General features: G+C 33.4%; 2 protein-coding genes and 1 non-coding gene across 3 annotated transcripts; 2 read left to right on the top strand and 1 right to left on the bottom strand.

Moving 5' to 3' along the window:
• The first annotated feature begins 1,816 nt into the window (after positions 1–1,816).
• On the top strand, positions 1,817–2,917 carry LOC132275385 (F-box protein At3g07870-like). Its single transcript, XM_059776858.1, has one exon. The coding sequence runs from the start codon at positions 1,817–1,819 to the stop codon at positions 2,915–2,917; it is 1,101 nt and encodes a 366-aa protein (XP_059632841.1).
• Positions 2,918–7,490: 4,573 nt separating this feature from the next.
• On the bottom strand, positions 7,491–7,593 carry LOC132282512 (U6 spliceosomal RNA). Its single transcript, XR_009471788.1, has one exon. It is a non-coding gene; the product is annotated as a U6 spliceosomal RNA (small nuclear RNA).
• Positions 7,594–20,020: 12,427 nt separating this feature from the next.
• LOC132275377 (F-box/kelch-repeat protein At3g23880-like) lies at positions 20,021–21,118 on the top strand. The gene has a single exon (XM_059776848.1). The coding sequence runs from the start codon at positions 20,021–20,023 to the stop codon at positions 21,116–21,118; it is 1,098 nt and encodes a 365-aa protein (XP_059632831.1).
• Positions 21,119–23,379: the final 2,261 nt, after the last annotated feature.

Below are 23,379 nucleotides of genomic sequence, written 5' to 3'. Positions count from 1 at the left end.
TATTGAGTAATAGTATAACTAATAAATGCATATATAGTAATATGGGTGTTCCATATGGACTCTAACAAATTAAACTATATAAAGTAAATTAGTATGGAAATCGCGAATTAGGAAAACAAATTCACAAATTGCAAAAATTGAATTCGCGAATTTTGTGCGAATTCACTCCCAAATCACCAATTCGCATGTGGAGCTTGAGAGCAAGACCTCTTTGGACGAATTGTGTGACTTAGGTTTGTTAAAATATTTTTTTTTGTAAAATATATATTGTCACGTAATATGTCAAAAAAAAAAAATTTTAATCTCCCACCTTCTGTTAAGATACACTGCCAAGTCACTAATATGTAAAATTGTTATATATTTTACACAGCCACATCAGCATATTTTCTTTCTCCTCTCTTTTTCTAATTCCATTAACAAATCAACAAATTTGTAAAAATTATGTGGTTGTTAGTTGTTATTGGGAGATATATTTTAACACAAAAGGTATAAAACAATAGGAAGTTATAAATAAATAAATCAATTTTTTTGTATAAATCTATTATAACACATTAAATTTACACAAAAAAATATATATATATATACACACAACGGTTGGAGATGCTATTAACTTTTAAAGTGATACCTAATTGCTCAATCATCGTCAATTTTGACCAATTTTTTTTTTAATAAAAATTTTAAAATACTTTTAAGGAAATTTAAGTGTTTCTTTTCTTAATAAATAAATAAATATTTTTTTTGATTTTTTAATTTTTATTGTTATTTTCTCAAAATTTTTGGTATTCCAATCTTCTGAAGAATTGTCCTTATTTATATAGCAGGGAGCATTTTAACACGAGGGGCAATTGCGCATTCTTTATATATAGCAGGGAAGCATTTTTCAATTTACCCTCCAAAATTTTTAATTTTAATTGTCATTTCTATTTTTTATTTATTATTTTAATTTTAATTTTAATTTTTGTATATATAATGATGATAAATGCAAATATCTCTCACTGATGAAGGGCTTGTGGCCTAGTCATAACTTAAGTAAATAATTTAGATTGAGTGGCCATTTTGTTTTATGGGTTGCTATTTGCTTTTAGGTCCTTCAGTTTATATATCTATATCTATATATATATATATATATATATATATATATATATATATATATATATATTTGGCTTTGCATCCTCAGTAAAGTTCTCTTTCTTTTATAATAGCATTTGATTAAAAGTAAATAAATAAAGGATGTATTTTGTCTTGCAAATTTTTTAATATAGGAAAGATCGTAATATATAAAAATAAATAAATAAATAAATAAATAAAAACAAAACTTATTATTATAGAATCCAAGCCTAATATAACTCAATAATATAAATTCAATTATGCCTATATATTTTCAGGATCTTCAAATAATTAAAATTGAAAGTTACAAATTTTATTTTTTTTATTTTTTATTTTATTATTATTATTATTATTTTTATGATGAATGGGTGATCTCTTTTTCATAAATAAAAACTTTGATTTACACAATTCATTTAAAAAAATTTATAATTATATTTTGATTTGAGTAAATTCACACTGAACACTTCACATATATTCAATTTACATTTCACCATCCTTCTAATAAATACATATATCTGTTGATAGGTATGCAATTTATGGTTGCTTATCTTCAAAGTTTTTACATTATCAACAACTCAAATCAAAAAGTTTCCAGTTCCCTGTTTACGTAGGATGAGGAGAGTATGAATATCACTCCGTGACTTCGGACTTTCTTAATCAACCCTAATCTCCATCACACCCACAAGAACACCAAGAAAGTAGTAGCAGGATGCGAAGTACAGCCAAAAGCCATGGCCTCTGTGGACTTGGACTTGTAGCAAAGTGGTTCATGAAACTTCCACCACCACCACCACAACCCATCCTCCCCAACGACATCATCTACTACATTCTGTTGCTACTACCCGTGAAGTCTCTAGCTCAATGCAGGTGTGTTTGCAGAGAATGGAACAACTTATTAACCGGTTCGAACTTTCTCAAGAACCACTTAGACTATGCTCGCCGTCGACTCATTGTGTCATCCTTCGGATCTCTCATGTCTATGGACTTGGAAGCACGGGGAGATTTTGTTGTGACCAACGACTGTGACTTCCCATGGAACATGACTGCTCATTTCATCACGGGCTCTTGTAATGGCTTGTTGTGTTTGCTTGCTGATTATTCCCTCTTTCTGTGGAACCCTTCTACGAGACAATGTAAGCAACTACCACCACCACCTTCATATTGCTTCGTAAGGTATGGTATGTTTTATGGGTTTGGGTATGACAAGGTTATTGATGGATACTATAACTATAAGGTCGTTAGAGGTGAAAACAATCACGCTTTTCGACATGGCAACAAATCCAAAGTTGAGGTCTATACGAGGAAAACAAATTCTTGGAAAAGAATTCAAGACTTGCCTTACTATTGTATGTTCCAAGAAAGAGGGACTTTTATTAATGGATCTTTGCATTGGTTAGCCATTCGTCATAGCGATTTTTGTGCTATCATTGCTTCTCTTGATTTAGCAAAGGAGGAATTCAGAGAGATTTTGCTTCCGGAATTTGAGCTACAATCGGTCTCGCTTGAATTGGGGACTTTGAATGGAATGCTTTCTGCGATGTATAAGAACTTTAATGGATGGTCCGTATATGCCATGAAAGAATACGGTGTGCCAACATCTTGGATTATATTGATCACAATACCTTCTTTTGTGTGGACAAGGGTAAAGATGCCCTTTTATTTGATGAAGAATGGCGAACTTGTGTTGCAAGTGAGAGATGACAAACTGTTGATGTATGATCCAAGAAAAAATACATTTAAGGAGCTCATAGACACTAAATCCGGTATTGAATCAACTACTTATTATGTGGAGAGTTTAGAGTCACCATAAGTGATCGAGCAAAGAATGAGGACAGAGACCATAGGTGATCGAGCAAAGAATGAGGACAGAGACCAGCTACGACAACAATAAAAATAAGGCATTTTCTCACCTATTTGGTTGGTATGTTGAAAAAAGAGCAAGTGTTTCTTATTGACCTCTTTTAATTTTTTATTTCTTGTTGATGTAAATGAGTAAATTTGTTTTTTTTTTTATTTTATTTTTTTTTATTTTCCATTTGCCACTGTTGTGAAGGATTATCATTGTTTTGAAAAATGTAATCTTAAGTCTAGTTCAATTATAATTACAATTCTTATTATAGTTTATCAAAAATTATATTATCAACTACTATCATTGTTTAAGTTGAGGTTAGAGGTGAAAGCTACAGGATTAGTAGACAGAAGGACATCAGAGATACAAAGTTGAGGTCTATACTTAAAAAAAAAACAAATTATTGGAAAAGAATCCGAGACTTCCCTTGAAAGAATATATTCCAAGCAAAAGGGACCTTTGTAAAGATTTTCGTCCTGTCAGGTCCATCATAGTTCTAAGGAGCTGTACAAGGCCAATGGGGGTCTCTTTTAAGCCAGGCATTGCTTCTCTTGATCTAGCAAAGAGAGGAATTCAAAGAGGTTATGCTACCGAATTTTGAGTAATTGTGTTTTGTACTTTTTTATTTTTTATTTTTATCAAACTAGAGGGAGGAAAATTCAAACACAGTTCTACCCACTTGGGAGCTAGAGACTCTACCAATTAGGCCACTTGGGGGTTTTGAATGCAACGTTTTTTGTGATGTGTCACTAGGGTATTGAATGTATATGCAATGAAAGAGTATGGTGTGCCAGAATGTTGGATTTTATTGATTACCATACCAACTTTTTTTGTGGACAATTACAACAATGCCTTTATATTCCAGGAAGAATGGTGAACTCAGAGGTGCAAAAATCAAAGAACAAAATGTTGATTTACGATCCAGGAAAATAGATAGTTAAGATGCTCTGTTGTGGCACTCATCTCGTAGGCAGGTTTCTTGAATCGCTTATATTTTGTTTCTTCCATTTTTCAAATCACTTGTTAATTCAACCTTCTTCTTCTTTTTCTTTTTCTTTTTTTAGTTTATTCAAAGTCTGACCTTCTTTATGTATTCGGTATTCACATGCACAAACATGTATTTTTCATACATCTTTTGCAGATGTGCCTTAAATTAATAATTATTTTTGGTTTTCTCCAAGAAAATTTCAATTTCATTTTTCATGATATTAATGTGCGTGTGTGGGCGTGTTTTATTTATGTAATTCAATTTCATTTTTCATGATATTACCGCTCGGGTTTCAAGGATTTTTCTGGTTCGTAGGTTGTCCCATATTTTAATAACCTATAAATAAATAAATTTGTAAGAAATAAAATGTTGAAGTGTATATAGCAACATAAACTTGACATATTTACCCAAAAAAAAAAAAAAAAAAAAACATAAACTTGACATAAAATAAAACGTCTCATATAATGTGAAAAAAAAAAAAAAAAAAAAAAAAAAAAAACCAAATTATGTGTAATATGATGTTATAGCAATAATTTCTAATTTCTAATTTTTAATCAAAGATATATCAATCATTCCAAATTTCAAGACAGCTAACATGGTCCAAAAAGTTCTCATAATAAAAATTTAAAAAGAACTCAATAGTTGATATTCTTTTGTTTCCTTAATTAAAATTCAAGGGTAGAGTACACCAACGCCCCTGAGTTTTGACATAATGACAAATAGATGAAAGTTGTCTTATTTTTGAACAATCACACCCCCTCAAGTTTGATAAAATGGACAAAGATACTCTGACAATGATGAATTAATTTTATTACCCTTTGATATAAAATTGACAAATAAAATTATTTAAATACCCTTGAATCAAATAATTTTAAATGGGTTATTGGGTAAAACCCATATGATAAACCCAAATTTTTTCTATCCGAACACTATTCTTCTCTTTCCCTTCTCTCAGACCCTAACCCAAACAACTAATATATATATATATATATATATATATATATATATATATATATATATATATATTGTCTGTATAGATCGACACACACACACATATATCATGATCACCACCGCCACAAATCAGCCCCATTGCCGCATCATCATCATCAATTTATCACGGTGACGAGCAAGGGAAAGGAATTCGGAGGATGAAGGCTTACAACTCTAAATTAGTGCTTATTTTAAGTGAGAGAGAGAGTGATATATATATATATATAAACCTATATATATACATTTATAAAATTTTAGGGAATTCTAGAGGGAGAAATGTTGGCAGTGGTTGGGGGTGAAGGAGGAGGAGCAGTTAACATGGAGAAGGATTTTGATTCAAAGCTTAGGATTTAGAATGATTCATCCAATATTGAGAAAGTACAGAGATCTAGGAGCTTTGCATTCAGGGCACCACAGGAGAATTTTACCATCCATGACCATGAATTGGGCAAAGTATATGGGGTTAGTTCTTATTCCAAGGTTAGGTTTTTTTTTTTTTTTTTTTTTTTCCTCTCTCTCTCTTTTGGTCTTCTTATTATTTATATTCTGTATATAGTGATTCTCTTTTGATTTTGATTGTATTAATCTGATTTTTGCTTATTATAGATTAATAGTTTGTTCTGATTTGATGATTTATTAAGATTGGTTTATTCTGGTTTGAGAAGATTTACCTTTTAGTATTTGGGGAACTTCGAATCTGTGCAGTGGAGATTTAAGGTTAAATTAGAATAAATGATAGAGAAGATTTGCCGTTGAAGATGGTGAGCCGATCGACAGCTGATGGTTGGAAGGTGTGTAGTTGGTGCCATGGCCAAAGCTTTCGGGTCTAGCTTGGCAGTGGTGGTGACTGTTGTGTGGTTGTGTGTGTGTGTGTGTATATGTATATATATATATATAGAGAGAGAGAGAGAGATGAAAAGGGTAATTTGGCCATTTAAGTATTTTGATATTTTATAATTAAAATTAATAAAATAATAAAGGGTAAAATGGACTTTTCACATGTTTTAATACTCTGTTTGGATAGCAAATTTCACAAGGGGTGTGATTGTCCAAAAATAGACAAACTTTCATCAGGGTGTCCTTTTGGTAAACCTCAGAGGATATCTCTGTACTTTACCCGATATTCAATTATTACCTCTGTACTTTATCCAAAATTCAATTATTATATGTTTTTACTTTGTAAAAATAAACATGTCAAAGTAATAAAATTAGGTAAATACCATGAATCCATGATGATACTATAAATAATCTAAATTTAAAATTATTTTACTTATAGTCTTGTATAAAAATTATATTCTTATATTTTGGGTTCTTCAAGTTCCTTGGGTTACTAGAATTTTTGTTCTTTAAGTTCCTTGGGTGACTAGAATTTTTGTTCAAATCCCACCCAAAATAAATTTGGACTACAAAGTTTAATCCCAATCCCATCCTATTGTCCAATGACCTTGTCGATTCCGGTATAACCATCGGGCAGGACTCTGGTTAGACCCACCCAATTCACTCTGGTTAGACCCACCCAATTCCCACTCCTAATATACTTTGCCTACTCACCACTAAGTATTTCATCTATTGACCCTTGATGTGGTACGTCTAATCATAAATGCATATTATATGTGATTACAAAATCAGGAAAGTAATAAGTAAGTTCAAATACTTTTTTGGAATCAATTTGATCATTTTTTCTAATTTTTTTATTTATCACTTTTCTAATTTTGTAATCACATAATATACGTGGATTTGTTATTGAATCCATTGCGTTAATACTATTACCTTTCTTTGAAGAAAACAAATATATAATCTAAAAGACTTTGTTATAAGTTATAACCATCTATAATCATATTACTATAAAGCTGTTTCCAAAACCTCTAGTCATCCCATCATGTTTGAACTCCTAAGCACGACTGATTGATACAAAATACAAACTGAACAAGAGAATTGATTCCAACAAGACAACTCTTAGGTTGTGGTCGAGTGCATAGAATTGAAACCTTTATACATTGTGCTAAAAGTCTGATATATCAAAAAAAAAAAAATGAAGGTTTGGTGAAATGTTTAATTTAGATTATGATTACATTAGAATAGCATCAGGATTGGACACAGTTTCAGCTATTTTCTATTGAGATTGTCGTGTGAAAAAAAAAATATGAAGAAATACTCTAAAGCATTGCAAATTTATACTCGGGAATTAGATTTTGAACTTGTTAGATTTGTAAAAATAGAATGAAGATTATTGTCATTTAAGAATCAACATTACACGTGTGAATTGAGTAAAAAAAAAATTACAAAAATAAAATAAAATAACACAGCGCAAAAATTAGCATAATATGTACAGGTAACAAGAATCATAAGCATAATTAAATGATTAACAAATTAAAAGAACAGAGAAAGAAGTTGATGAGATAGCCAATCCACACTGGCTTCCAATTTTAGAAGAGAATTTTGATGGCTGAAGAAGAGGAATGAAACAAAAATACATCTTGACAAAGTGAAAACAAATTAAAAATGAAGTTGCAGAAGGGAGAGAGTAGGAAAAAAAAAAATAATAATAATAATAATAAATAAAATAGATTTGGATCGATTTTCGCATTTCATCCTTGACAAGGGGCAATGCTAATCTTCTCTGTTAAGCAAGTTAAAAGTCATTATTTTCAAAAAAAAATAAAATGTGAAAACTACCTTATGAATAAGCCTCACTCACTTTTTGAAAGTACAATTTTAACCTGAAGATAACTACGTTGGTTTTGCTCTCCAAAGAGCATATCAATGTATCATTCAATTCTCTCCCTATCCTTTTTCAGAAATTGCACAAACGTCAGTAATGTCTCATCCTACCAAAATTCCAACACTAAACATCATTCAGATTTGTGGAATTATGATAACTCCTAAGATTTTGAGATTACCTTCTGTTCCTTTTCTTCGATTTACCCCTTTCTTCTTGTTTGAACATTTAATGCTGAACCATTAATGGAAACATCAACAGTTTGCCTTCTCATTTCTTTAGTTAGAACCATATTCTTTAGTTAGAACCATATTAGCAACATCGTCAAACTTCAACTTAGACTTTCCTACAGAGCTACTAATTGAAGTAACTATATCACTCCAACTCTCGAATAACTGCCTTAAAATTAGAAGTGCTCAGACCACATCTTTGAAGTCGATTTCAACAGACTCTAATTGGCTCATAATCTCGTTGAACATATTTAGATTTTCGTTAAACCTTCCACCTTCGGCCATTTTAAGTAGAACAATTTCTTAATCAAGTGTACCTTATTTGCTCCAGTTGGTTGTTCATACATGCTAGAAAGGAGTGACATGAGAGATACCGTATTTTTAAATATTGACGGCAACCAGGGCTGGCCCTGGCCAAGGCGGTCGCCTAGGGCCTCAACATTTAGAGGGCCTCAACATTTAAAAAAAAAAAAACTTAGGCCCCTTACTATGAGTGATAGGCCCAAAAAGAAACGAAAAAAATTTAGGCCCCTTTCCATGAGTGATAGACCCAAACAAAATAAAAAATAAAAAAATAAAAACTTAGGGCCCTTCAATTAATTAAACGAATTCAAAGCCCATTCAAAATTAAGACTCTTGAAAACTTGGTGATTAAATTCGAAATTGAATATGGTCCTTTACTACTTTATGTGTATGTTGGTGTGTATTTCAATAATTAAATGGCCTCAAATTTAAGTTTGCTTAGAGCCTCTCAAAATTTTGTTAATCTCAGAGCCGGCCCTGAAGGCAACTGACTTTAATAACGTCGGTCTAACGGTGTTGTTAGCCTTCCGATCAAGTAATTGCAACTCCGAATCCTTTATATCATTTGGCTATCAAAAAATAGATACAAGGTTTTTTTTAAAAAAAAAAAAAAAAAAAAAGTAATCCTTAACGATCAAGTTCCAAATTGATGCTTGTGCTAACAAACTTCTCGATCATGGGTATCTTATCTTCTGATGTCATTACTCCCACTCGAATGAACAAGTTGAATGCAAAGAATTCCTCCTAGAAAACTAGCCAAACGCCCATATGCCCTAGGTTCGCAAACCAAAGGTTCTTATACTAGTTCTTGCAGAAATGATTACAAACAACATTATTCGAGTAGTAAGCTAGCCACATAATAATCACATATCAACACAAGATATACGTGATTTACCCAAAACTTTGGTCTACATCCTGGAGTGCAACTAAGTAATTGACTATGAAGAAGATCAAAAGATTACAGTGGAGAACATTTTTCCTCAATCTCTTGTTGTGGCTTAATAATCTCACAACTTCTTCACATATAAGGAGGGTTGGAACCAAATCCAATATATATGAAGGAACAACTTGTCCAAGAGTTCAATCCCCAAGCATTCCTTCACTTTGTGGGTAGCTATACAGCAGAAATTACCAACACTCAACAGAAGATGCACATCTTATATCAATGCCACTCTCTGCAGCCTCTGCAACTCTCAACCTGAAACCCACAACCACCTGTTCTTCAACTGCGACTATACAAATGTTGGGAAACGTGCTAGTTTTAAAAACTTTTCGAGGGATTTAAATTCACAGATCTTGATTCATCACATAGAGACAAGTTTTATGCAAAAAATAAAATAAAATATGATGTATTATTCAACTAAAAGATTGAATACTTACATCAAGGTTTGAGTAAACCTCAGATCTCTCCTCTAAAGTGAATGTTCTCACTTATTGTAGATCCCTTTTGCTAGACATCTTTTCCATGGATCTCCATCTTCTTGGTAATGGTCTTGCCTTTAGGAATCACTCATAAGCCTCCTTGAATGACCTTGGAAAACTAGGCTTGTGGGAGCCTCCATTAGATGAGAACATAAACCCTAATTTTCTAGAGAGAGAAAATTTATTCCTTTTTCCTTTTCATAAAAATCACCCCCTAAAATATACATAGACCATGTATATTTATAGGCAACATAAAAATAAAGAAAAGGAAACAACAAATCCTTCTCCATCTCCAATTCATATGTCTCAAATCTAATATGATTCCAATATCAAGTTGGGCTATGAGTGAGAATCCATTGGGCCTATTATTTTATTGGCTACAACGAATTAATAATTGGCCCGGTCCATGGACCCAATTCAATTAATTCATAAATTAATTTCTACTCCACTAAAAGAAATTAATTGAACTCCAATTAAATAATAAATAACCTCTAAGTCAATATTGCACTTTGACCCCTCTATGCATAATTAGTTATCGGATAAATATAGCCATCAATCCGACTACTTAATTAATATATTTATTTTGGTACCTTTGATTATTTCTGGCTCGATCACAATAAAACATTTGTTTGACAAAAATAATAATTTAAATAAATAAATATATAATAAATCATTTTGTCTAAAAACACACGAAGGCCTTCGAATTTACTTTGTGATCAACCATAATCAATACAAAATAAATACAAGTAGCAATGATGCAAATATTGAAAATATAACCCTCTAACTATTAATTACATAACTACCCAAAGTGTCGGTCTAAGGATCCCGAAGAATCCGCCGAACAAATCAAAGTAATTATTAATTAATAAAAGAGTCTATACTTTTCTCATACTTAAGAGTCAAATGCCATGACGGTGATAGAGAGTAATTGCATACGACGGCTCTCGCAATATATCTCAACCTAACGCGGATCCAGTTCAAGTCTTAATTAATTATGAGTCCATCCATAATTACCGACTATGAACAATTTATAATTACTATTTATATATCATGCATTGATTGTCATCACATACATATATATAAATATTTCTTGTAATTAACTGGACACTATCAATTTCATAGTGAATTGAAACATAATACATTGAATTTACCAATTATATAAATCATAAATATTTCAGATATGTCAGGAACATATGTCAATACAATCCAGATAGGAATTTGCTATGCCAGGGCATATAAATCCCAACAGCTCCCACTTGCCCTCATAGCCAATTCAAATTGCACCTAACTCCAATGTTATCCAGATGATGATCAAAATTATTGATCAATGACACCTTTGATAATGGATCAACAAAGTTGTGTTCCAATGCAATGTTTTAACTACAAGTGCATTTTCTTGCCGGACAATATCATGTCGAACATGATACTTCCTCTCAGTGTATCTTGTTCCTCTATGGAACCTTGGGTCATTGGTTTGGACTACTTCTGCACTATTGTCACAACATAGCTCAATAGGCAGGCTAGTATACTCCACAACCTCTAAATCAGTGAGATCAAACTAATAGGCTTCCTTTGCCGCCTTTAAGGCTGCAATATATTCCACCTACAGGTTTGAGTCAGCAGTTGAAATCTGCTTAACAATCTACCAACTGATCTCCCTTCCATTAAGTGAACTTACACTGAGTCATGAACCTCATAGTATCTACTTCTGATTGAAAATCAGAACTAGCATACCTGACTAGGACCATATCATCACATCCATAAATGAATATGATATCATTGGTTCTCCTTAGGTACTTAATGATATTTTTCACAATAGACCAGTTGTCAAGTCCAGTATTGGACTGATCTCTACTGACTATCCCTACTATGTAGCGGATGTCCTGTTTGGTATAGACCATGGCATATATGAGACTCTCATATGCCGAAACATATTGTTCCAGTCCCATTTGCTCAATCTCCTTTGATAGTCTTGAAAAACTACTTATTAGAGAGAGCCATCCATATCAATAAAGCAAGAACTCATTCTTTGATTTATGCATACCAAACTTGGTCAAAACTTTATCAATGTAGGATTATTAAGATAAGCCTATTTTCCTTTTAACCTGATCTTGCAAAAGCTTGATCCTAGGAATATAGCTTACATCTTGAAAATCCTTCATTTAAAAGTAATTGAACAACTACCTTTTAATTGATGACAAAACTTCCACGTCATTATAAATGAGTAGGATGTCATCAATATATAGAATTAAGAAAAATAATGACATTCCCTTGTACACTCATGATTTATTCACTAAGAAATCTTCTGGTATCTTTTTGTAGATTAACTTGTCTTCCATAGGAATCACCCTACTAGAAAGTTCTACAAGATCCCAGAATTTATTAGAATACATAGATTCCAACTCTGATTTCATAGTAACTCACCAAAACGATCTGTATCCACATCGGTTCACGCTTCCGTGTAGCTTACTGGGTCCAACTCATGTTTAACAGGGATGTCCATAATGGTCTCACCTAAAAACATGATTCTGTCGAATTGGATGATAATCCTCCCACTACATCAATGTACGGATGCAAGAATCTGTGTAATAGATGATGCTAACGCATCAATAGGGAATTCATATATTATTCTCAATCTCTATAATAAGTGTGTTCACATGTGGTACATCTGGTACTCATACCAAATTCTCTAACATTATGCTACTAAGTATGTGATTCATAATATGATTCTCCTATAGATAAACAGTGAGTCAAAACAATTAACTTTTATCTTTGAGATCATAAAATAATCCATCCTAGTGACATTTAGAGTAGCTATCAAATCTAGCATGCCTATGATCTGCTTCCAACTTACTTGTCCATATCAAGCGCACATGTGCAAGACTACCCCATATGTGCATATGATTCAAACTAATATTTAGTAAAAAACACAGCTCAACGGTATCCTTGAGACAGACTAAGATGGAATGCAGTTCATAATGCGCATCGATGTCATTAACGCTAAACTCTTAAATGAAAGAGATAATGTGGCATTACTGATCATAGATCTAACCATGTTAAGTGGAATTCTGTTATTCCTATTTGACACCTAAATTAATTTAGCGTCAATTGCGGAAAACTGGTACACAACACCTTCATTGACCATATAGTCTTTGCACTATCCCAAGAAATACTCAAATACTCGATCAGATCGAAGTGTCTTGATAAGTTTACCTAATCTGTGCTCCACATCAGTCTTGACCCTCTCGGAATATACCAAAAATATAAGACTTGTGTCGCAACAGGTAAATTTATCCAAAACGTGAGTAATCTTGATTGGATGTTCATAAGACTACACGTGTACGTGTGTACCGACTCCAATTGTTCTTTATGTCTATTTCATTTGGCTGATTAAGCCCTTAGAGTTATCTATCCTTCAAAACAAGATTCACAAGTTTGGTTTAGGCTCCTCTGCCTCACTAGGTAATAAACCTTCTTTAACCAATCTTTAAATCTCATTTTGATTGATTACAACCCAAAAATAGACACCAAAAATGCAATGAGTCAGGAATAACAAATGTTCTCTTAACATTTAATCTAGAAGATGCAACATTAGTTTCTACATCCTGCAAATCTTAAGAGCTTGTGATTATAATATATTAACCATTTTTCAATGCACCAGAAGTAATCGCATATCTATTCAATTTTATAAAACCAGTTTTACAAAATAGCAACACAGTTTTTATAAACCACAAGTGAAACAAGAATAAGATAGCGTCTAACTTCTGTGCATAAAAATAGTTCTCTAATACTAATATCCTCATACTCTCTATTTTCAGATGTAATACTCCCACTGACTTAGTTACAACCTTGGCATCAGGTCAAAAGATAAATATATACCCATATCATCAAGGCTTCTGGATTCCTGAAATCCTTACAATAAATTGCAAACATGTTTAGTGGCTCCAGAATCTATCCATCAGGAATCAACAGATACAACCACATAACATGGCTCAATGATTAAATATATATATTTTCCTATGCCACGTCATTGCTTAGACAGTTTGTCCTTTAGTGTCTTAGTTAACGGCAAAAGAAACAGTTTCATTCGCCCTCAACATACACTGCCTTATTCCCTTTAACCTTTTAGATACCTATGTTTTGTGCTAGCCTAGTCCTATTATCATCCTTCTTCTTTGCTTTGCCCATCCACTTGGGCCTAGAAGAAGATGGTATAGACTAGGTTAGATTGATAGGAACGCCCATACTCTTGATTATCCCTTCTTCTGTTACCAATTCTATAAGAATATCAGCGAGTGTGAACTCAAACTGATTCCTTATTTAGTTCACTCTAACAGAGTCGAATGAGTTTGGTAACAAGGCAATAATCATGTCAACTTGAAACTTACCACCCAAGTCAGCCTTATTGATCTCTAGCTAATTTTTAAATAATAAACAATCATTTTCCAAAATTTGATTTCAAACTGGAGTTCATCAGGCTATCTTGATGGTATTTAAATTTGACACAGTACTTAGGCATATGCTCTATCTAATCTCACCAAAATATCTCATTGACATTTAATATGATGCTTGAAGAAAATAAAATAATACAAATGTTAGCTTTGGAGTATATTCGAGCTAAACTCTAGAATATTGCACCAAGTCATATCATTTGCCTTATCTAATTTATTAAAAGCATTAATGTCAAATTTGGTATCTCAAAGTAAAAGAGATAGGTATAGGAGTAATAAACACATTTTGTACCCTTACGTTGTGAATAAAATATCTAAGTTCATTTTCCAGTCATTATAAATAAGGTCCAATATCGTAGAATATGTAAGCAAGTAGATAAACTGGATTAGACATAATTAATCTGAATATAAATGCATTCATACAATATGTAAGGTGAATTATTAATTCTGTCATGCATATTTAAAATTAAAATGAGTTTGTTAATCACATAATATAATAAATCTCAATCGAACAAGAGATCATTATCATTATTGGTGAACAATCCCTTTTAATTAATGCGGGTCCCTCAACTCTGTAGCATAATAAATCAACCAATCAATATGTCAATAACTTATCCTGTTGGAGGAGTTCATTATTACTATTGTTGAGATTCATTTACTATTAGGTGAGCACTTCCATTAAAATAGTATGTGGGTCCCTTAACCACTGCATGAAAAATCGGATAACTAATACACCAATAACTTATTCGGTTAACGAAGTTCATTATTGCTATTGGCGGGCAAATCCCATCATCTCCATATCTCTTAAGACAATGCCTTGTCTATCTATATGAAATGACTCCCGATTATGTTTAGCCTTTCTAAAATCACCTAGTGTAGACCACTCCGTTGGGGAGCTAACACTATTGATTTTAGATTGAGTGTATAACATTATTAATACTCTAATGAAAAATAAAACATTAAATATGTTGTCATTATAATCTAGACTCTTTAAATCATGCGTAGGGCCTTATTTTTAAAGATCTAATTACAATGAACATTTAATATTTTTATTTTCATGAGACAACCATTCTTGTAATATTAAGACTCTTCAAATCATGCGTGGGGCCTTATTTTTGAAGATCTAATTACAATGGTTTTAATAACGAAGGCCATGGGGCAATGTATAAAAATCCCCGCTCCCACTCAATTTTTAATCATTCATAATTAGGGTTTTCATTTTATTCATTTACATGATATAATGCATGCAAAACGTCTTGATTTTAATCCCATTAAATTTAGAAAATATTTGGACTTTAAACGATTCACTAATATTTAATTTGAAGCACACTTTAAAAATAATTTACAAAAATAATTTTTCGTTTCCTAATAAGTGCCCTCAAATTAATTAGTAATCTAATCCAATTAATTTTCATAATTTAATTAATATAAATCAAGCCATTTAAATAAATATCATGGATCCAATGCATGAACAATAATAATTAGCAATTAATTATTTCATGCATCACATACAACAATAAATGACAGATAAAGCAAATTAAATGGCCAATGGATTCAGCTTTTAACATTTAATTACTCTAAGTATTGTGCGAGGATCTTCCATCAGCTTGCAAACACCCGCAGGAGGTTGATACGCGCTAGGAGAAGCAAAACACTGCTTGGAACGCGACTGGAGGGCCCCACACGCGCTTACACGCGCCTGGGGCATGCTGCAGGTGAAGCCACGCGCCCCCACGTGCTGGCACGCGCCTGGGGCGCGTGGGACGCGCCCCCACGCGCTGGCACGCGCGTGGGACGCGTGGGACGCGCCTCCACGCGCCTGCACGCGCGTGGAGGCCATACACACTTGGCTGGCGCGTGCAATGCACGCGCCAGCATATGTCACCTCCTGGCGCGTGTTCCTCACGCGCCAGGCTCACCCCACATGCACTACACTTGATTCTAGCCTCCTCCGACGTCTCTTCTCGCCGCCGGTGATGCTCCGGCCACCGGAAAAACGCCGAAAAATCCAGAAAAATTAATAAAAATTTCCAGAAATTAAATTAGGCCTTAAAAAATTCCAGAAAAATTCCGAAAAATTGCTAAAAAATCCCAGAAAATTTCTGAAGCCTAATTTAACCCTCTTGGACCTTCTTGAAGCTTCATAGCATCCTTTGATGAATATTACATGGCTTTAAAAATATTTACAACTTGAAATACAATGGGAAAAATAAATTACATCATTGAACTTTCAAACGGCTAAATCAAAGCCTTAATTACATTCATGCAAAGATAAAATTACATTCAATATTCCTATAAGCTTCATCCATGGCCCAATCATACATCATCATTCATTCACAATCATTCATACATCATTATGTATCAATATATATCAACATATTAAATCATACATCAACATACATCAATAAAAATATATATAAATATAATTTTAGATCCATGAATGATGATTTTCATAAAATCATGATCTCTAGTAATGAATCAAACCATGCTCTGATACCACTGTTGGGAAACGTGCTAGTTTTAAAAACTTTTCGAGGGATTTAAATTCACAGATCTTGATTCATCACATAGAGACAAGTTTTATGCAAAAAATAAAATAAAATATGATGTATTATTCAACTAAAAGATTGAATACTTACATCAAGGTTTGAGTAAACCTCAGATCTCTCCTCTAAAGTGAATGTTCTCACTTATTGTAGATCCCTTTTGCTAGACATCTTTTCCATGGATCTCCATCTTCTTGGTAATGGTCTTGCCTTTAGGAATCACTCATAAGCCTCCTTGAATGACCTTGGAAAACTAGGCTTGTGGGAGCCTCCATTAGATGAGAACATAAACCCTAATTTTCTAGAGAGAGAAAATTTATTCCTTTTTCCTTTTCATAAAAATCACCCCCTAAAATATACATAGACCATGTATATTTATAGGCAACATAAAAATAAAGAAAAGGAAACAACAAATCCTTCTCCATCTCCAATTCATATGTCTCAAATCTAATATGATTCCAATATCAAGTTGGGCTATGAGTGAGAATCCATTGGGCCTATTATTTTATTGGCTACAACGAATTAATAATTGGCCCGGTCCATGGACCCAATTCAATTAATTCATAAATTAATTTCTACTCCACTAAAAGAAATTAATTGAACTCCAATTAAATAATAAATAACCTCTAAGTCAATATTGCACTTTGACCCCTCTATGCATAATTAGTTATCGGATAAATATAGCCATCAATCCGACTACTTAATTAATATATTTATTTTGGTACCTTTGATTATTTCTGGCTCGATCACAATAAAACATTTGTTTGACAAAAATAATAATTTAAATAAATAAATATATAATAAATCATTTTGTCTAAAAACACACGAAGGCCTTCGAATTTACTTTGTGATCAACCATAATCAATACAAAATAAATACAAGTAGCAATGATGCAAATATTGAAAATATAACCCTCTAACTATTAATTACATAACTACCCAAAGTGTCGGTCTAAGGATCCCGAAGAATCCGCCGAACAAATCAAAGTAATTATTAATTAATAAAAGAGTCTATACTTTTCTCATACTTAAGAGTCAAATGCCATGACGGTGATAGAGAGTAATTGCATACGACGGCTCTCGCAATATATCTCAACCTAACGCGGATCCAGTTCAAGTCTTAATTAATTATGAGTCCATCCATAATTACCGACTATGAACAATTTATAATTACTATTTATATATCATGCATTGATTGTCATCACATACATATATATAAATATTTCTTGTAATTAACTGGACACTATCAATTTCATAGTGAATTGAAACATAATACATTGAATTTACCAATTATATAAATCATAAATATTTCAGATATGTCAGGAACATATGTCAATACAATCCAGATAGGAATTTGCTATGCCAGGGCATATAAATCCCAACAACAAAACCCTTGTGGACATTTATCCAAGCAAGATGTGGGTTACACATCTAACCCTCCTCATGGCCAAACCTCGTCAATTGGGCATCCTTTCACTGGTGTAGTTCTCCAAGCTTCTATAGCAACACAATTGCAAAGCTCTCACTGTCTGCACTAGTATACAACATATGGATGGAAAGAAACAGAAGAATTTTCAAGAAGAAGTCTGTGTCTCAAAATTCACTTCTCCACCAAATGCTAAACTCCATTAGATTGAAGCTCATGACTGCAACTATCAAGGACTCTCCAATTGCCAGGCGTATCATTCAAGAATGGGACCTTCCTTCTTCAGTTATTCGACCACCAGCAAAACTGCCGGACCAGAATTGACGGGCGAAGTGGAGTCCTTCTCCATGATTAGTGCTTACTGCTTTGTTGTGTAATGATCACATTTAGTTTCCTTTAATTGGGTTGCATTGGCTTGGGCCTGTTTTATGTGGGCTGCTTTCAATTGGTTAGCCTGGGCTAACTTCCATGTACTATTTATTCATCTATAATATTTACTTTACCTTTCAAAAAAAAAAAAAAAAACCCTTGTCCCACAAGTCTAACACTTTTGAAAAGATAGAAACAGATAAGGAAATCAATTTCTGCAAGTCCATATTAGTGTGATCCGTCACACTACTTAAAAATCTTCACAACTAAAAATTGGCTGGTCCCAAAAGTGTGACCTATTGCACTTCTCAAAACTTCTGTTGTGAAAAAAGTGCTCAGCGGTCACACTTTTCCAAAATTGCATTCTCAACAAGTGATCAGACTCCACGAGCTCAACAACCATGAGACGTTGCTAACTTGCTATTGAAAAAGGACTCTCTCGATGTAAATGCAAGACGAAATTCACCCTTTATTTATTTACTTTTCCCTTAATCAATGCTATTATAATAGAAAGAGAACTTTATTGGAGGAGGCAAAGCCTTAAAAAAAATAATAATAATAAATAAATAAATTGTTATTTTAGGAAGTAGAGGACATATCCCTAAGTCACACGGCCCGTGGTCAGTGAGACATATTTGCATTAATCATCATTATATAAACAAAGTAAAATGAAAATAATAATAATATTAATAAATGTCAAATGGAAATGGAAATGGAAATGGCAATTAAAATTGAAATTGAAAATTTTGGAGGATAAATTGCAAAATGCTCCCCGACTATATAAAGAATGTGCAATTGCCCCCTAGTGTTAAAAAAAAAACCCCTACATTTTTCAAAATAAGGAAATAAGGACAATTCTTCAACTTGAAGATTGGAATACCTAAAATTCCCTTTAGATAAAATAGCAATAAAAAATAAAAAATTATTTATTTATTTATTAAAAAAAGAAACACTTAAATTTCCTTAAGATCATTTTGATATTTTTATTAAAAAAAAAATTGGTTAAAATTGACAACGATGGAGAAATTAGCACAAATTTTGAAATATAAGAATTTATATGGACTTTATAAAACATGAGGGGGTGCTTCTTGCATATTAAAAAAAATAAATAAATAAATAAAAAATAAAAAATAAAAAATAAAAAATAAAAAAAGAGGAAGAAGATCACTCATTCATCATAAAAAATTGCAACTTCCAATTTTAATTATTTGAAGATCCCGAAGATATATATAGGCATAATTGAGTTCAAATTATTGAGTTATATTAGGATTGGATTCTAAAATAATATGTTTTGTTAATTTTTTCTCTTTTTTATATTAAGATCTTTCTTATATTAAAAAATTTGCATTAAAATATACAAAGTAGCCAAATAAGCATATATAAAATCACAAATCTAAATTCCTAAAATATACTACTAGTATTTTCCTTTAAGACCATATAAATAAAGGACTGGTATTGTTTTTACACCAACCTCGTATATCAATAACTGAAATAAAATATTAGCCTCCTTCATACCCTCTCTCTCTCTCTCTCTATATATATATATATAATCAATTCACATAAATGCTTTCTTCACTCACGAAACCGGAGAGAAAGGAAGTCAAAAAAATCCTCAGGCCTCATGGCGGAAAGCCATGGCATCTGTGGACTTGTAGCAAAGTGGTTCATGAAATTCTTCCAACCACTACCCATCCTCCCCCACGACATCATCTATGATATTCTCTTGCTACAACCCATCAATTCTGTAGGTCGATTCAGATGTGTTTGCAGAGAATGGAACAATTTACTAACACGTTCCGACTTCATCAAGAAGCACGTGTTGAAGGCCAGTGGTAAACATCGACTCATCGTGTCATCCTTAGAGTATCATGTGTCTAGGGACTTGGAAGCACCCTACAATATTGTTATGACTAAACTAGAGTTCCCATGGAAGGAACATGTTCATGAGATCATGGGCTCTTGTAATGGCTTGTTGTGTGTGTTTGTTGATCATAATTACCTCTTTCTATGGAACCCTACCACGAGAGTATATAAGCAACTACCACCACCTCCAAGTTGGTTAGAAAAACCTATATATCATCCATTGTTTTATGGGTTTGGGTATAACATTTCCATTGATGGATGCTATAACTATAAGGTGGTTATAGGTGGACATGGCATCAAAAGTTCCATAGTTGAGGTATATTGCCAAAAAACAAGTTCTTGGAGAAGAATTCAGGACTTCCCTTGCTTGAATACATTACAAGCAAGAGGGACCTTTGTAAATGGATTTTTGCATTGGTTAGGTTTTGTGGGTAGAGGTAACGGTTACAGTAACAATTATTGTCACAACATTGTTTTTCTTGATCTAGCAAAGGAGGAATTCGGGGAGGTTCTCGTACCGAATTTTGAGAATCCGTACGTCTTACTTGGCCTGGGGGTTTTGAATGGAATGCTTTGTGTGATGTGTTCCCACAGTAGCGGATGGGAGATATGTGCCATGAAAGAATATGGTGTGCCAGAATCTTGGATTGCATTGATCACCATACCTTACCGTTTGTGGACAACGGTACAGATGTCGGCCCCCTTTTATTGGATGAATACTGGTGAACTTGTGATGCAAAGAGATGACGAAATGATGGTTGTGTATGATCCTAGAAAAAAGTCATTTAAGAAGCTCATAGACTCCAAATCGAGGATTGAATCAACTACTTATGTGGAGAGTTTAGAATCACCATAAATGAGCAAAAGATGAAGACAACGTCTGGCTAGCTACAACAACAATATTTTCTCACCTGTTTGGTTGGTTACTTGAATCCTATTTTTACCATCTTCTGTATCCAAGGCCATAGAAAATCAATCCACATCATGTTGAAAAAAGAGTATAAACTTTTTTATTTCTTGTCTGTGTGTATTGATAAATTTGATTTGTTTTAGAATTTGTCACCGTTGTGAAGGATTATCGTTGTTTTGAAAAATATGATCTCAAGTCTAGTTGAATTTTAGCTACAATTCTTGTTCTTGTTTATCAATAATTATATTATCAATAAGGATAAGGATATGCTCTGGGTCAATTGGATCAACACTTATCTTCTAAAGGGGAAAGGTATTTGGGAGGTTAAGATTCCTGGGCAATGTTCATGGAATTGGAGAAGGCTACTCAATCTTAGAAGCTCCATCCTTCCACTTGTCAATCTCGAAATTGGGAATGGAAGCTCCTCTAATTTCTGGTTTGACAACTGGTGCCATTTGGGACCACTCCATCAGCTTGTAACACCTCAACAACTTCAGGTTATGACAGCCAAACCAAACTTTGCTCCTTCATTCTGAACTCAACCTGATCCTTTCCTCAAGCAATTACCACCCTTCTTCCCTAATTACTCCCCACAATTAGCCTTCCAGTACCTCAGCCACTAAAACACGATAGGATCATATGGACACCCTCCCCTACTGGAAAATTCTCAATTGCTAGCACAATGAAACACCTTAGGCACTTGCCAACCCTCCAATGGACACACCATGTCTGGACTAAACCTCTGATCCCTAAGCATGCCTTTACACTTTGGGTTGCCATCCAACTTCGACTCCCAACACTCAATAGTCAATAGAAGATGGCACCGCCTATTTAAATACCACAAATTGCATTCTTTGCAACACCGATTTGTAGTCACGTGACCATCTTTTCTTCAAATGTAGATTTGTTAAGCCCATTTGGAACTTTATACAGGCACGTTGTGGGTTCCATATCATGCCTACCTCTTGGCCTGAGTTAATCACTTGGTCATCCCATCATTGGCGAGGGAAATCCAGCTCATGGTCCTATAGCAATTCTATTTCGAGAATGGCACTTGCTGCACTGGTATACAACATTTGGGTTGAGCGCAACAATCGAATTTTCAAGAAAAAATTCTCTTCAGCAAATGTGGTACTTAACCAAACTCTTCAGGCTATTAGATGGAAGCTGTTATCCTATCTCGTCTCAGATTCCCTTGATGTTAACAGATTATATGAAGAATGGGAGATCCATCATCCACATGATCGACCACCTGCAGAGCCACCTGATTGAATACCTGGGGAGTTTGGCTCCATGCTTCACGTCTCTGTGTTTGTTGGATTCCACTGTTCTCGTCCCAGTGTGTTGTGTCTAGAATTATGGTCTTTCTGGGTTTGGTGGGTCTTTCTTCTTTCGCTTGGCCGTACATTATTGGGCCTTTGGGCCGGTTCTCATTTGTAACGTTTTGTTGTTGCCATGGTCTAATCTCTAGGCCCTGTATCCTTATCCATATTTGTATATTTTGCTTCACCTTTAAAAATAATAATAATTATTATTATTATATTATCAACTACTCTTTGTGATGCGCAAAGGCATAATTTATGGAAAAGTTCGGATCCATTGTTAGAGAAGGAGGTATGATTATTAACTTGGTCCAAGATTCCTTCACGCCATATTCTTTCATCATCCGTATACTCCAAATCTTGGATAGCTTTCACAGTGACTACAAACGGTTAGAAATTAAATTTTATTTTATTTTTAAAATGTCGAGTATTTTTTTTATTTGGTATTTTATATTTATGTGAGTTTTTTATTGGAGTTAGTGGGGGCATCAGAGTTACAACTAGTAAATGGTCATGTTAGTGGGTTAGTGGGAGTTTTGCCTACTAAATGATATGTTAGTGGGGTGTTAATTTTCATTTACATTTATGTTTTGAAGTCTAAATAAACCCATGCATTATACGCATTTTTATCAAGTGAAATAAAAAGTGTTTTTCCTAGTGTTTTTCCTCTATTTTATTCTCTTCCAAATAGTAAAGTGTTATGTGTGTAACTAGGCCACTATTTCCAACAAAGTGGTATCAGAGCTAGTTTGTGAGAGAGAGAAGAAATGACAAACAATTCAGTTCCATTTCAAATGTCCCAAAGATAACTATGAAAAATGGTTTATCCGTATGAAGGCAATTTTGGGAGCACAAGATGTATGGGAAGTTGGACCAAAAGGCGGT

The sequence above is a fragment of the Cornus florida genome, unplaced genomic scaffold (genome assembly GCF_030987335.1).
Source record: "Cornus florida cultivar Cherokee Brave unplaced genomic scaffold, ASM3098733v1 CherokeeBrave_3.0.0_Hap2_Chr01, whole genome shotgun sequence".
NCBI classification, from domain to species: Eukaryota; Viridiplantae; Streptophyta; class Magnoliopsida; order Cornales; family Cornaceae; genus Cornus; species Cornus florida.
Note: the sequence above shows the minus strand (reverse complement) of the source record. Positions and strands in the feature narration are given on the sequence as shown.